At 43.9% G+C, this 13,556-nt stretch overlaps 1 protein-coding gene across 1 annotated transcript in view; it reads left to right on the forward strand.

The window, feature by feature from the left end:
* LOC144509413 (discoidin, CUB and LCCL domain-containing protein 1) overlaps positions 1-13,556 on the forward strand; it is a 147,560-nt gene that overhangs the window by 117,192 nt on the left and 16,812 nt on the right. Inside the window, exon 11 of the mRNA XM_078238258.1 lies at positions 6,225-6,323. Coding sequence (XP_078094384.1) covers positions 6,225-6,323 — 99 coding nt within the window. The remainder of the gene's footprint in view (positions 1-6,224; positions 6,324-13,556) is intronic.

The raw sequence follows: 13,556 nt of genomic DNA on the forward strand, positions 1-13,556 counted from the left end.
AAATCTCTCAATGCTATAAAACATTCTTTTAATAGTACTGGGGAGAAAAAAGTGCATAATATTTGTCATAGAACCAACCCTGTTCATTTTAATAATTTGATTTGATTTATTATTGTCACGTGTATTGGGATACAGTGAAAAATATTGACAAAGCATACCATTCATAGAGATGGAAAGGAGAGAGTGCAGAATGTAGTGTTACAGTCATAGCTAGGGTGTAGAGAAAGATCAGCTTAATGCAAGGTAGGTCCATTCAAAGGTCTGATGGGCAGCAGGGAAGAAGCTGTTCTTGAGTCTTAATGTTCTTCAAGAGGGGGATCATCTTATGCCCATACGGCCTGACCAACACTTGACCCAACACATACTGGGCGGGATTTTCTGGCCGGGCTAGCCCCAAAACCGGAAAATCCCACTCAAGGTCATTGGATCTTTGCATGGTCCGCCCCCCCTCACTCACTACAATTCCCATGGCGGGCAGGACGGGAAAATTCCCCCCAGTGTCTTTGTTGTGTTCCCATTCCAATAATGGGCTAATTGACTTTCAGCTGAAGAACAATGGACATTACCTCCATATCAATCACATCCGGAGATTCAGGTTTGCCTTCCCATCTGTTTTCTAGATCTTGTCCCCAGCATGGGGCGGCACGGTAGCACAGTGGTTAGCACTGCTGCTTCACAGCTCCAGAGACCTGGGTTCAATTCCCGGCTTGGGTCACTGTCTGTGTGGAGTTTGCACATTCTCCTCATGTTTGCGTGGGTTTCCTCCGGGTGCTCCGGTTTCCTCCCACAGTCCAGAGATGTGCGAGTTAGGTTGATAGTTCATGCTAAAATTGCCCCTTGGTGTCCTGAGATGCGTAGGTTGAAGGAATTAATGGGTAAAATATGTAGAGATGTGGGGGTAGGGCCTGGGTGGGACTGTGGTCAGTGCAGACTTGATGGGCCGAATGGCCTCTTTCTGCACTGTAGGGTTTCTATGATTTCTATGATTTCATACCCTCTCGTTTCATCTGTTCTGTGCTTCCAAAACTGAATTCACCCTATCCTTTTTCTTCAGCACTGCACTGTACTGAACTCTATGAACGGTATGTTTTGTCTGTGTAGCACACAAGAAACAATACTTTTCACTGTATCCCAGTGCATGTGACAACAATAAATCAAAACAAATAACAGGTAAATGGATATATTATGAAATAATATTTCCAATTGAATAAATGACTGAATGAACTCACCCAAATTTCATTGTCAAATATAACACACACTTTGAAAATAGCTACTCAGAAATTTAGGTATTGCCTTTCTCCCTCTATCACTTTCTCAATCTTCTCTGCTCCCCTTCAGGGAATATGATTCCATATCACCATCCAGAATCTGATCCCTCACCTTTCAGTCCAGACCTGCAACGTGGGTGGCTCATAGATTCTACCTCAACCCTTGTCTTAGACCATAAGACATAGGAGCAGAATTAGGCCACTCAGCCCATCAAGTTTGCTCTGCCATTCAATCATGGCTGATTTTTTTTTCTCATCTCCATTCTCCTGCCTTTTCCCCATAACCCCTGATCCCCTTATTAATCAAGAACCTATCTATCTCTGCCTTAAAGACACTCAAATGACCTGGCCTCCACAGCCTTATGGGGCAAAGAGTTCCACAGATTCACCATTCTCTGGCTGAAGACATTTCACTGATAAACTATGTTTTAGCCATTGTATTATCTTATTTACACAATGGGGGGAATTTTCCCATCCCACATGCCATGGGAATAGTAGCAGGCAGGGGAGGGGCGGATTATGCAAAGGTCTGTTGACCTCGGGTGGGGTTTTCCAGTTTTGGGGCGAGCTGGAAAATCCCACCCAACGTGTTGTCCATCATAATTTCAATAGCATATCTTATAAGTGATGTGGAGAAGCCGGCGTTGGACTGGGGTGGGCACAGTAAGAAGTCTCACAACACCAGCTTAAAGTTCAACAGGTTTATTTGATATCACGAGCTTTCGGAGCGCTGCTCCTTCATCAGGTGAGTCACAGTCATAGCTAGGAAAGTTTGTGATACCAAATAAAGCTGTTGGACTTTAACCTGGTGTTGCGAGACTTCTTACTGTATCATAAGTAACCATTTGCTCCATTTTTGGGAGGGGACAACTGAGAGGGAAATCACTGAGCCAGAGAAAGTCTTTAGGGTGGAAGAACGTAATCCAATAGAGGGAGCAAAAGCAAGACTGAAAGAGCTAACCGAGAAGAAAACCTTCGGTTGAGGTGAGGTAATAAGTATGTGGTTGGAAAGGCGCAATGTACTGAACGTTTGAAGACTGGAATCAGAACAGCATCATTCGTTCATAGAAAGAAGTAGACCATCATTTTTCAAGCCATTTTTCAAATGAGATAATGTAATATAAATTGTGTGTGGCTTTAATTGCTGTATTTGAAACCCAAATAAACAGTAATGTGAAAATCAAAGAAGGATGTGGCTTTTAACATGACATCATTGTCTCAGAGATCACTTAACACATCCACATCCTTCCTGTGCTGATTAATGCATCACTACATTGGATCGCTCCATTTCTTATGATTTCCATAAAATTACACATGGAACTGGTGGATTGAGTGGTATGGTGAGTTAGATGCAGGCCTTTGAATCATAGAATTCATACAATGCAGAAGGAGGCCATTCGGCCCATCGAGTTTGCACTGACAACAATCCCACCCAGGCCCTATCCCCGTAACCCCATGTATTTACCCTGCTAATCCCACTGATACTAAGGGGCAATTTTGCATGGCCAATCAACCTAACCCATACATCTTTGGAGGGTGAGGTTCTGGTTTGGTTGTGGGGTTTGAATCGAGCCCAGATTAGTGGTACGAAAATCTGATGCCTGTGGGATCCAACGTAAAATGAGTTCAGGTAGTCTTAATCCCAGTTGCTGAGAATTTTCACACACCACATACCTGCTCATAATTCAACCACAATTGACGGTTGAAGGGAAGGTTTCAAACTAGTGTGGCAGGGGGACGGAAACCAAAGGGTAGACTTAGAGGAGCCAGATTCAGATCAGGAGATGGGAGGTAGAACATGAATTAATGATGTAGTCAGCAACTCAGAAAGACAATGGAAATTAGGATTTAAAAGTGTCCAGCAAAGAGAATTGATGGGGTTGAGCTGTTTCTGCTTCAATGCCATGAGTATTACAAACAAGGCAGATGGATTAAGGGCACAGAAAGACAGATGGCAGACACATGTTGCTTTAACGGAACCTTGGCTAAAGGAGGGGCAAAGTTGGCAGCTCAATATCCCTGATATAGAGCTTTCAGGCAGGATAGAGTGGACTACAACAAAGTAGGGGGTTGAGAGCATTATTGGCTAAAGAATCAATTGCAGTTGTGAAAAGGGATGACATACTAAACAGGTTAACAAATGATGCTTTATGGGTTGAGCTTAGGAATAAAAAAGGGGCACTCACACTACTGGGAGTATATTACAGGCACCCAAAAAGTGAGAGGGAGACAGAAGAACATATATCTGGACAAATTTCTGCCTGTAGGAATAAGAGGACAACAATAGTAGAAAACTTTATCTATCCCAATATCAACTGGGTTTCAAACAATGCAAGGGGCATTGAGGGTGAAAAATTAATGTACTGTGTCCAGGATATGTTTTTGAACAATACATGACAAACAAGAGGAAATGCAATTCTGGGTTTAGTCTTGGGAAATTAAGATGGGCGATTGTGTGAAGTGACAGTGGGTGCCTATTTCAGGGATAGTGACTACAAATCGGTTAGACTTAGTATTATTATGGAAAAGGGCAAAGATAAGTCAGGAGTAAAAGTTTTAAACTGGGGGAAGACAGGTTTTACAAAACTGAGAAGAGATTTGGTTCAGATGGGCTGAACAAGACTGCTAAAGGTTAAATTAGTGGTAAACCGAATGGCCTCCTTCTGCACTGTAGGGATTCTATGATTCTATGATTGTAAAAAGTGAGATCCTTAAGGTACAATGCAGACATGCCCCCTCCAAAAATAAGAATGGTACTGCCAAATCTAGACCTCCAGAAAAATCTAGAAAAATACAGGGGAAGATTGAACAGAAAAAGAAAGCTTCTGATAGTCACAAAAACTCAACATTGCAGATAGCCTCGAGGAGTATAGGAAGTACAGGGATCAAAAAAAAAAGAAATAAGGAAATCAAAGAGAGAGCTTGAAAAAAATATTAGCAAGCAAGATTAAGGAACACTTATAGATGTTTACCAGTATATAAAGAGCAAAAGGATAGCTATGGACAAAGTGGGAACTTTAAGAGATGAAGAAGGGAACTTGTCTAAAGATGCAAAGGATGTGGGAAGAGTTTTCAATGAATATTGTGAGGGTGGAGAAAAGGGATGATGTGGATATAGTAATCCCAGAGGCGCAGTGTGAAATATTGGATAAAATAATCATAACGAGAGAGGAAGTGTTAGAGGAGTTGGAATCCTTGAAAGTGGAAAAGTCACCAGGGCCAGATGGATTGTTCCCCAGGATGTTGAAGGAGGTCAGGGAGGAGATAGTAGGTGCTCTGAGGATTATTTTCCAATCCTCATGCGACACAGGTGGGGTGCCGCAAATGTGGCTCTGTTGTTTAAAAAGAATACGAAGAAATTGCCAAACAATCATAGGGTCAGTTAGTCCTACTTCGGTGATGGGAAAACCATGACTTTGTGAAGGGAAGGTCAGGCCTTACAAATTTGATTGAATTCTTTGATGAAGTGACAAACAGGATTGATGAGGGTAGTGCAGTGGATATTGGTCTACATGGATTTTAGTAAGGCATTTGACAATGTCCCACATGACAGGCTGGTCAAAAAGGTAAAAGCCCATGGGATGCAGGGTAATGTGGCAAATTGTACCAAGTTGGCTTGGTAACAGGAAACAAAGGGTAATGGTCGATGACTGTCCTTGTGAATGGAAAGCTGTTTCAGGTGGTGTTCTGCAGGGCTGGGTGTTGGGACCCCTGCTCTCTGTTTTATTTATTAACTATTTACACTTGAACATGGGGGGCACGATTGGGAAATCTGCAAACATAACAATTGGCTGTGTTGTGAATAGTGTAGAGGATAGCTGTAAGCTCCAAAATGTTTGGTGGAGTGGGCAAGAAAATGGCAGATGGAGTTCAACTCTGGCAAGTGGGAAATAATGCATTTAGGGAAGTAAAAGCGAATACACAGTAACTGGGAATATACTGAGGTGGGTAAATGAAGTGAGAAATCTGGTCCCTAACAGTAGCAGTACAGGTAGATAAGGTTGTAAAGAAGACATATGGAATGCTCTCCTTCATTGACAGAGGTATAGAATACAAAAGTAGGGATACAATGATGAAACTAGACACTGGTGAGGCCACAACTGGAGACCCAACAGATGTACCTCGTGTTAAGTACTGTGTCTGTATATTGCTGAAAAGAGAGACATGTTGCTGAAGTTTTTCATCTTGCACTCATCAGGACAAACACAAGAATGCCAAATTTCAGACAGTGGTAAGAATTCTCCAACCTCATCCGTGGCTGGGATTCTCCAGTCCTGCTGCAGTGAATGGCATTCTGGATGAGCGCCAAATTCTCCATTCTCGCTGGCAGTGGCGGTGGGATGAAGGACATTGGAGAATTTCGGCCAAATAGTCACTGCTGTTTAATACTCTATTTTACACATTAATCCATTAAATCTGAGCATTTCCCAGATATCATTAAGATTATTGTCATTTAATTGAAGAAGGCAAAATAAATTCAAGATCCCTATATCCCAAATTTGCTGCTGGTTGCCGGAATTTTACCGCCTCGCCCACCCGAGGCTCGTAAGATCCCGCCCAAGGCCAATGGAGAATACTGTTCTGCGAGCCTCGCCTGTCCTGATTCTGGGGCGGGCGAGGTGGTAAATTTCCCACCGGTGTGTCTGCTTTAAGGGCTGTATTCACAGATCCTTGAGAGAAAGGTGCATGGCTAATCGCACTGCTGAGAGTGATGTGTTGCGCGCAGAGGAGATGTTAAGGGAGGAGGAGGTTAACAGAAGGAAAACTAGGAGCAGGGCATAACTTATCGGATGAGGAAGAGGCTGCTAATTCTGCTGGGGATTGTATAGAAAACCCTCTCATTGCTGCTGGTGCGACTGAAGCTCTTCAAACTGCCTTCAAAGGATGATGCTGTTTTAAGATGTCTCTCTCTCTGGATTGTGTTTGGATGTTCACTCTGCCCTTGTTTTTTTCCAGGTCATCCTCGTAGTTCAAAACCTTTGCCCAAACCAACCAGTCCTCCCTCAGAAAGCAGCACTCTGCCCGATACAATAGTGGTAGAGAAACACTCACCAGGTAATGTCAAAGCTGTGGGGGGAAAAAAGAAACTCCGGATGTTTGAAATCTGAAACTAAAATAGAAAATGCAAAAAATGCACCAATTACCATGTCAGTGTCTGTAACAAAGAAGGCAGGTTTAAGATCTGATGTAGACTGCAGATCAGACATGAGTATTGTTACTACTGGGGTGGGAGACATTTGCAATTTCTATGGCCCCACTACTATGCACGTCATACTGTTGGTTTAAAAGTTTGATTCACTCACTAAACAGCCGATTATTTACCTGTTGTCAGACGTACATTAAAGGAAAATTTAACCAGATTTATTTCAATAAGCTCAAAGATTTATTTATCATAAAACAAAACATACTTTCTGAAACAAGTTGTAAGAACTGCTGCACACACAATGTACCCTCGGAGTATAACTGTCTGTCCCTTTTTAAAAATTACCCACCACAAGCACACACAAACAAACAAGGGACAAACAGATAGGTCTCTGCTGAGAAGGGCTTTGGAGGTTAGGCTTTATAACATAAAGGATAAAGTTTGTAGGGTTTTGATGCTGTTGATCTGGCACTCCCTCGTGTGAAGATCCAGTAGATGTTGCTACAGCATGGAGGAGAACTTAAAGCTGGATCAATTCTTCTCCTCTCAGCTTTTCAGCTTTCTAAACGCCGACAAGTTATACTCAGATGAGGATTACACTGGCAGGAGGTTGATGTAGAATTTCAGGCAAGGCTGGGAAAGAATGAGTTAGGTCAACCTTCCTTCTCAGCTTATTCCCCAAAACACATTGATTCCAAACACTACAGGTCCAAAACTTAAAGCATGTCTCTGTCATGTGAATTCCAGTAAATCACTAGCCTTTGCTAGTTGTTTCCCCGTTAGTTAAAATTATTGGAGTTCAAAACGAACAAACAGCTCAGTCCCCCCTCAATGCTGGTCAGGTGATTTCTTGGAAAAAGGTTGATGTGTTTTTCCCAGTTCAAAGGTGAACTTGTGACCCTTCTTTTAAAAACCCCAGGTCAGCATCTGAGTATTCAGATAATGTGACATCTTTCCATTTTTAAAAGAAGATTCTAATTTTGAAAGATATGATATTCCCAACAATATCATTTTCCATCCTGTAATTAAGAAAATGTTAATTCTTTTGATAATTGGGCATCAGATATTTTCAAGCATATTAGTAGGGTATTAAAGTGTTAACTTTATCTTTAATAGAGTACATTGTCGAACTAAATGATTAATACAGGTCTATTGGGGGAGATGGTGGCAGAATTATAATGTAAGGGCAGCATGATGGCACAGTGGTTAGCACTGCTGCCTCACAGCACCAGGGACCTGGGTTCAATTCCAGCCTTGGGTCTCTGTCTGTGTGGAGTTTGCACACTCTCCCTGTGTTTGCGTGGGTTTCCTCCCACAGTCCAAAGATGTGCGGGTTAGGTTGATTGGCCATGCTAAATCAATCCTATTGTCAGGGGGATTAGCAGGGTAAATATGTGGGGTTACAGGGCTTGGGTGGGATTGTGGTCAATGCAGACCTGATGGGCTGAATGTCCTCCTTCTGCACTGTAGGGATTCTATGATCATTGGACTAGTAATCCAGTGGACCAGATCAGTGCTCTGGGGGTAGTTTATTCAATGATATGCAGGTTAGGTGGATTGGCCATGGCAAATGCACAGGGTTATGGGAATAGAGCCTGAATAAGATGCTCCTCTGGAGAGTTGTGCAGACTCGATGGATGGAAAGACCTCCTTCTGCACTGTAGGGATCCTATGGTTCTAACAAAATAGGAATTGAAAGCTAGTCTCAGTAATGTTGGTCATGAAATTAACATTGATTGCTGTAAAAACCCATCTGGTTCACGAATGTCCTTCAAGGAAGGAAATCTGCCACCTTTACATGGTCTGGCCTACATGTGACTCCAGACCCACAGCAATGTGGTTGACTCTTAATAGCCTAGCAAGCTACTCAGTTAATGGGGCAATTTGGGATGGGGAATGAATGCTGGCCTTGCCAGCAATAACTACATCTAATTAAAGAAAATGTTATCTGATTATAGAGTATAATAACTGCCTTATCATATCTTTTATGCTCACATATAATTATCTGATACTCCCTGGACTGCTTTACCTGGTGTTTAATAATGTGCCTGTAAGTCCCTGCTGGTTAATATGTTATTTTACACAATGAGTCATGATTAATTCTTCCATTAAATCTGGGCACTTCCCAGATCTCATCAAGATTATTGTCGTTTAAATAAATAAAGTCAAGATCCTACACATACATCTACAAACCAGGCAACTGGGCTCTTAAAATCACCCAAGTTACTTTCCTGCCTCGGAGCTGGCGGGAGCGGATGATTCCTGATGTTTATCTAATTATTCCTGATTTGATAAGTTGCTGGCAAAGTCAAACGCTCAAAGCTGATATAGCCTGGGTGCAACTTTAACCTGAGAGAGAAGCTGCAGTGAATGTCTTACCTGGTCAACATAGCGGGCCAGAAGGGACCCAACACAACACTCTTCTTAGTGGCGAAGATCTGATTTTTTTTTACTCCCCTCCTGTCTCTGCCAGAATAGCTTACTGTGCACTCACCCTTCAGCTATCTAATGACCAGGTTAGCTCGATCTCTGCGGGGATCCAGGTGGCTTCAAGATGACACACCTTCAGTCAAAGTGACAGGCTAGGTCATCTGATAACTACGATAAAAGCTCCATAAAATTCCCCGGCTGTGAAACCACCTGTCACCGGGTCTCAACTCCAGAAAACTGTGGGGATTAATGATCCTATCGAAGATTTTTCTCCCAGGACATAGAACAGGGTCAATGTTCTACCTGAGTATGCTGGATAACTTGAATTTGTTAAACTCCAATCTGCCCCTCCACATGGATTCCTAAAACATTAATGTCGCCAACCTACACCTCATCAATCCGCATTTGGATAAATTGAGTGTGTCCTGTTGGAAGATCTCTCCATATCATAGAACATAGAACATAGAACAGTACAGCACAGAACAGGCCCTTCGGCCCACGATGTTGTGCCGACCTTCATCTGAAACCAAGATCAAGCTATCCCACTCCCTACCATCCTGGTGTGCTCCATGTGCCTATCCAATAACCGCTTAAATGTTCCTAAAGTGTCTGACTCCACTATCACTGCAGGCAGTCCATTCCACACCCCAACCACTCTCTGCGTGAAGAACCTACCTCTGATATCCTTCCTATATCTCCCACCATGAACCCTATAGTTATGCCCCCTTGTAATAGCTCCATCCACCCGAGGAAATAGTCTTTGAACGTTCACTCGATCTATCCCCTTCATCATTTTATAAACCTCTATTAAGTCTCCCCTCAATCTCCTCCGCTCCAGAGAGAACAGCCCCAGCTCCCTCAACCTTTCCTCATAAGACCGACACTCCAAACCAGGCAGCATCCTGGTAAATCTCCTCTGCACTCTCTCCAGCGCTTCCACATCCTTCTTATAGTGAGGTGACCAGAACTGCACGCAATATTCCAAATGCGGTCTCACCAAGGTCCTGTACAGTTGCAGCATAACCCCACGGCTCTTAAACTCCAACCCCCTGTTAATAAAAGCTAACACACTATATGCCTTCTTCACAGCTCTATCCACTTGAGTGGCAACCTTTAGAGATCTGTGGATATGGACCCCAAGATCTCTCTGTTCCTCCACAGTCTTCAGAACCCTACCTTTGACCCTGTAATCCACATTTAAATTAGTCCGACCAAAATGAATCACCTCACATTTATCAGGGTTAAACTCCATTTGCCATTTTTCAGCCCAGCTTTGCATCCTATCTATGTCTCTTTGCAGCCTACAACAGCCCTCCACCTCATCCACTACTCCACCAATCTTGGTGTCATCAGCAAATTTACTGATCCACCCTTCAGCCCCCTCCTCTAAGTCATTAATAAAAATCACAAAGAGCAGAGGACCAAGCACCGATCCCTGCGGCACTCCGCTAGCAACCTGCCTCCAGTCCGAAAATTTTCCATCCACCACCACCCTCTGTCTTCGATCAGATAGCCAGTTACCGATCCAATCGGCCAACTTTCCCTCTATCCCACACCTCCTTACTTTCATCATAAGCCGACCATGGGGGACCTTATCAAACGCCTTACTAAAATCCATGTATATGACATCAACCGCCCTACCTTCATCAACACACCTAGTTACCTCCTCAAAAAATTCTATCAAATTTGTGAGGCACGATTTGCCCTTCACAAATCCGTGCTGACTATCCCGGATTAATCCGCATCTTTCTAAATGGTCGTAAATCCCATCCCTAAGGACCTTTTCCATCAATTTACCAACCACCGAAGTCAGACTAACCGGTCTATAATTACCAGATATATCTCCAGATATATCTCCAGATAATAGGCAGAAACCTGACCCATTTCTCAGTCTCTTGGTGTGGAGACTCTTAAACACGACAGACTCTCTGGAGAAAAATCAATTGGAAGGATTCACAGCTTTGGCTTTGATGACTATGCTATGTCACATTTTTAGAATGGATTCTTAGACAGTACAAGATCCTTAGACAGCACCTTTCAAAACCATGACCACTTCCATCTAGGACAAGGGCAGCAGATACATGGGAACACCACCAGCTGCAAGTTCCCCTCCAAGCCACTCACCATCCTGACTTGGAAATATATCGCCGTTCCTTTACAGTCGCGGGGTCAAAATCCTAGAATTCCCTCCCGAACAGCATTGTGGGTCAACCCACAGAACATGGACTACAGAGACTACAGAAGGCAGCTCACCACCACCTTCTCAAGGGCAACTAGGGTTGGGCAATAAATGCTGGCCCAGCCAGGGACACCCATGTCCCACGAATGAATAAAATGAAAATTGGAAAAAGCACAAATAGTGAAACCAACTGGCAAAACAAAAATGCACGTGCAGGTTGATAATAAGGCAAAGCGTCTGTTTTTTTATTCATTCGTGAGACATGAGCGTCGCTGGCTGGCCAGCATTTATTGCCCATCCCTAGTTGCCCAAGGGCAGTTGAAAGTCAACCACATTGCTGTGGCTCTGGAGTTGCATGTAGGCCAGACCAGGTAAGGACGGCAGATTTCCTTAGTGAACCAGATGGGTTTTTCCAACAGTGGTTTCATGGTCATCTGTAGATTCTTAATTCCAGATTTTTTGTTTAATTGAATTCAAATTCCACCACCTGCCATGGTGAGATTCGAACCGGGGTCCCCAAAACAATAGCTGAGTTTCAGGATTAATAGTCTAGCGATAATACCATTAGAGCATCACCTCCTGCTTTAGATGAATTGTGACTGGATTCATCAGTGGCAGACTTTATTCAGTGTGGAGTATTGCTGTGTTATATACATGTGCCAGGAACCTCAGGATATCTCATGCATGAGTGCCCATTAAAAGTAAGAGAGCTGGAATGGGAAATCATTGACGGGTCACTAAAGATTCATAAATAATGTGCAGTAGCTGCAGGGAAGCAATAAAAGTTCGAGGAACTATTGCGATCTCATAAAACAAATGCATTATTCTTTTGTTATCTAAGAGTTTTGTATCTTTGCACTTTAATTGTATCCCATTTTGGCCCCCACATCTGGTGATGGTTAGATACAGAGGCCCTGGAGAGAGTGCAGAGGAAGCAGCAACAATGATATCTAAACTTAGATCTTTTATTCAAGAGGATAAGCTTAGAAAGTTAGGGTCATTAATTTTGGAGAAATGTAGGCTCAAGGGGGCAAAATTGAAGTTTATTAAAATTCCGAAAGTCGATTTGAATAAGACCCTTGAAACTAAAAGCAAAAAACAAGGTTAGAAAATGCACTGGCAAAAAGTCAACTCGGATGTGAGGAAATGTTCTTTTTCAGAGTTTGGTTGTCCAGTTGAACTGTTTACCAGTGGATATATTAAGAATCATAGAACCCCCTACAGTGCAGATGGAGGTCATTCAGCCCATCATGTCTGCACCAACTGTCCAACAAAGAAGGTCCTATCCTCGCAACCCCAAGTATCCAACCCACGAATCCCCCTAACTACACATATTGGGACACTAAGGGGCAATTCAGCATGGCCAATTCACTAATCACTGGACTGTGGGAGGAAACCAGAGCATCTGAGGAAATCCACGCAAACACGGGGAGAAAGTGCAAACTCCACACAGGCTGGCTCCGCAGAGATCAGGGTGCCATCTTTAAAGGGCACTTGGATCAGCACAGGAGGTAAATCCCCCAGCCCCTCCCATGGACATAGAGAATCCTCTTCAAAAGCATCAGGGGCTGGCCCCATCTCAAACAACACAGCAGAAGCAACAGCGCTCCTCCTCTGGGCAGCATGGTGGCGCAGTGGGTTAGCACTGCTGCCTCACAGCGCCAGGGACCCGGGTTCAATTCTGGACTCGGGTAACCATCTGTATGGAGTTTGCACGTTCTCCCCGTGTCTGCGTGGGTTTCCTCTGGGTGCTCCGGTTTCCTCCCACAGTCCAAAGATGTGCTGGTTAGGTTGATTGGCCATACTAAATTGCCTTTAGTGTCAGCGGGATTAGCAGGGTAAATATGTGAGGTTACGGTGATAGGGGCTGGGTGGGATTACTGTCGATGCAGGCTCGATGGGCCGAATGGCCTCCTTCTGCACTGTAGGTTCTATGATTCTCTCAACAAACATAACAGAATCTTTCCCCCTCACAAATGGGGCTCCTCAGAGGGGCTGCCCCCTGGCACAGGTTGACACTGGTCATGTTGGCACTATCAGGTTAACAGTACCAAGCCATGCTGGAGGCAGTGCGAGGGCAGTGCCCAAGCTTGTCCCACTCCCTACGGGGTCTATACTTACCCCCAGGGAAGAGGGGGTGGAGCCCCTCGACTGATTCAGGACTTTATAAATCTGGGTGGCACAATGGCACAGTGGTTAGCACTGCTGCATCACAGCGCCAGGGACCCCGGGTTCAATTCCGGCCTTGGGTCACTGTCTGCCTGGAGTTTGCACATTCTCCCCGTGTCTGCATGGCTTTTCTCTGGATATTCCGGTTTTCTCCGGGTATTCCGGTTTTCTCCCACAGTCCAAAGATGTGCAGGTTAGGTTGATTGGACATGATAAATTATCTCTTAGTGTTAGTGTCACCCCTTAGGGTAAATATGTGGGGTTACAGGTCTCGGACCTGGATAGGATTGTTGTTGGTGCAGGCTCGATGGGCCAAATGGTCTCCTTCTGCACTGTAGATTCTATGATGTAAACCTCTCCATCATGA

The sequence above is a fragment of the Mustelus asterias genome, chromosome 21 (genome assembly GCF_964213995.1).
Source record: "Mustelus asterias chromosome 21, sMusAst1.hap1.1, whole genome shotgun sequence".
In the NCBI taxonomy this organism is placed as follows: Eukaryota; Metazoa; Chordata; class Chondrichthyes; order Carcharhiniformes; family Triakidae; genus Mustelus; species Mustelus asterias.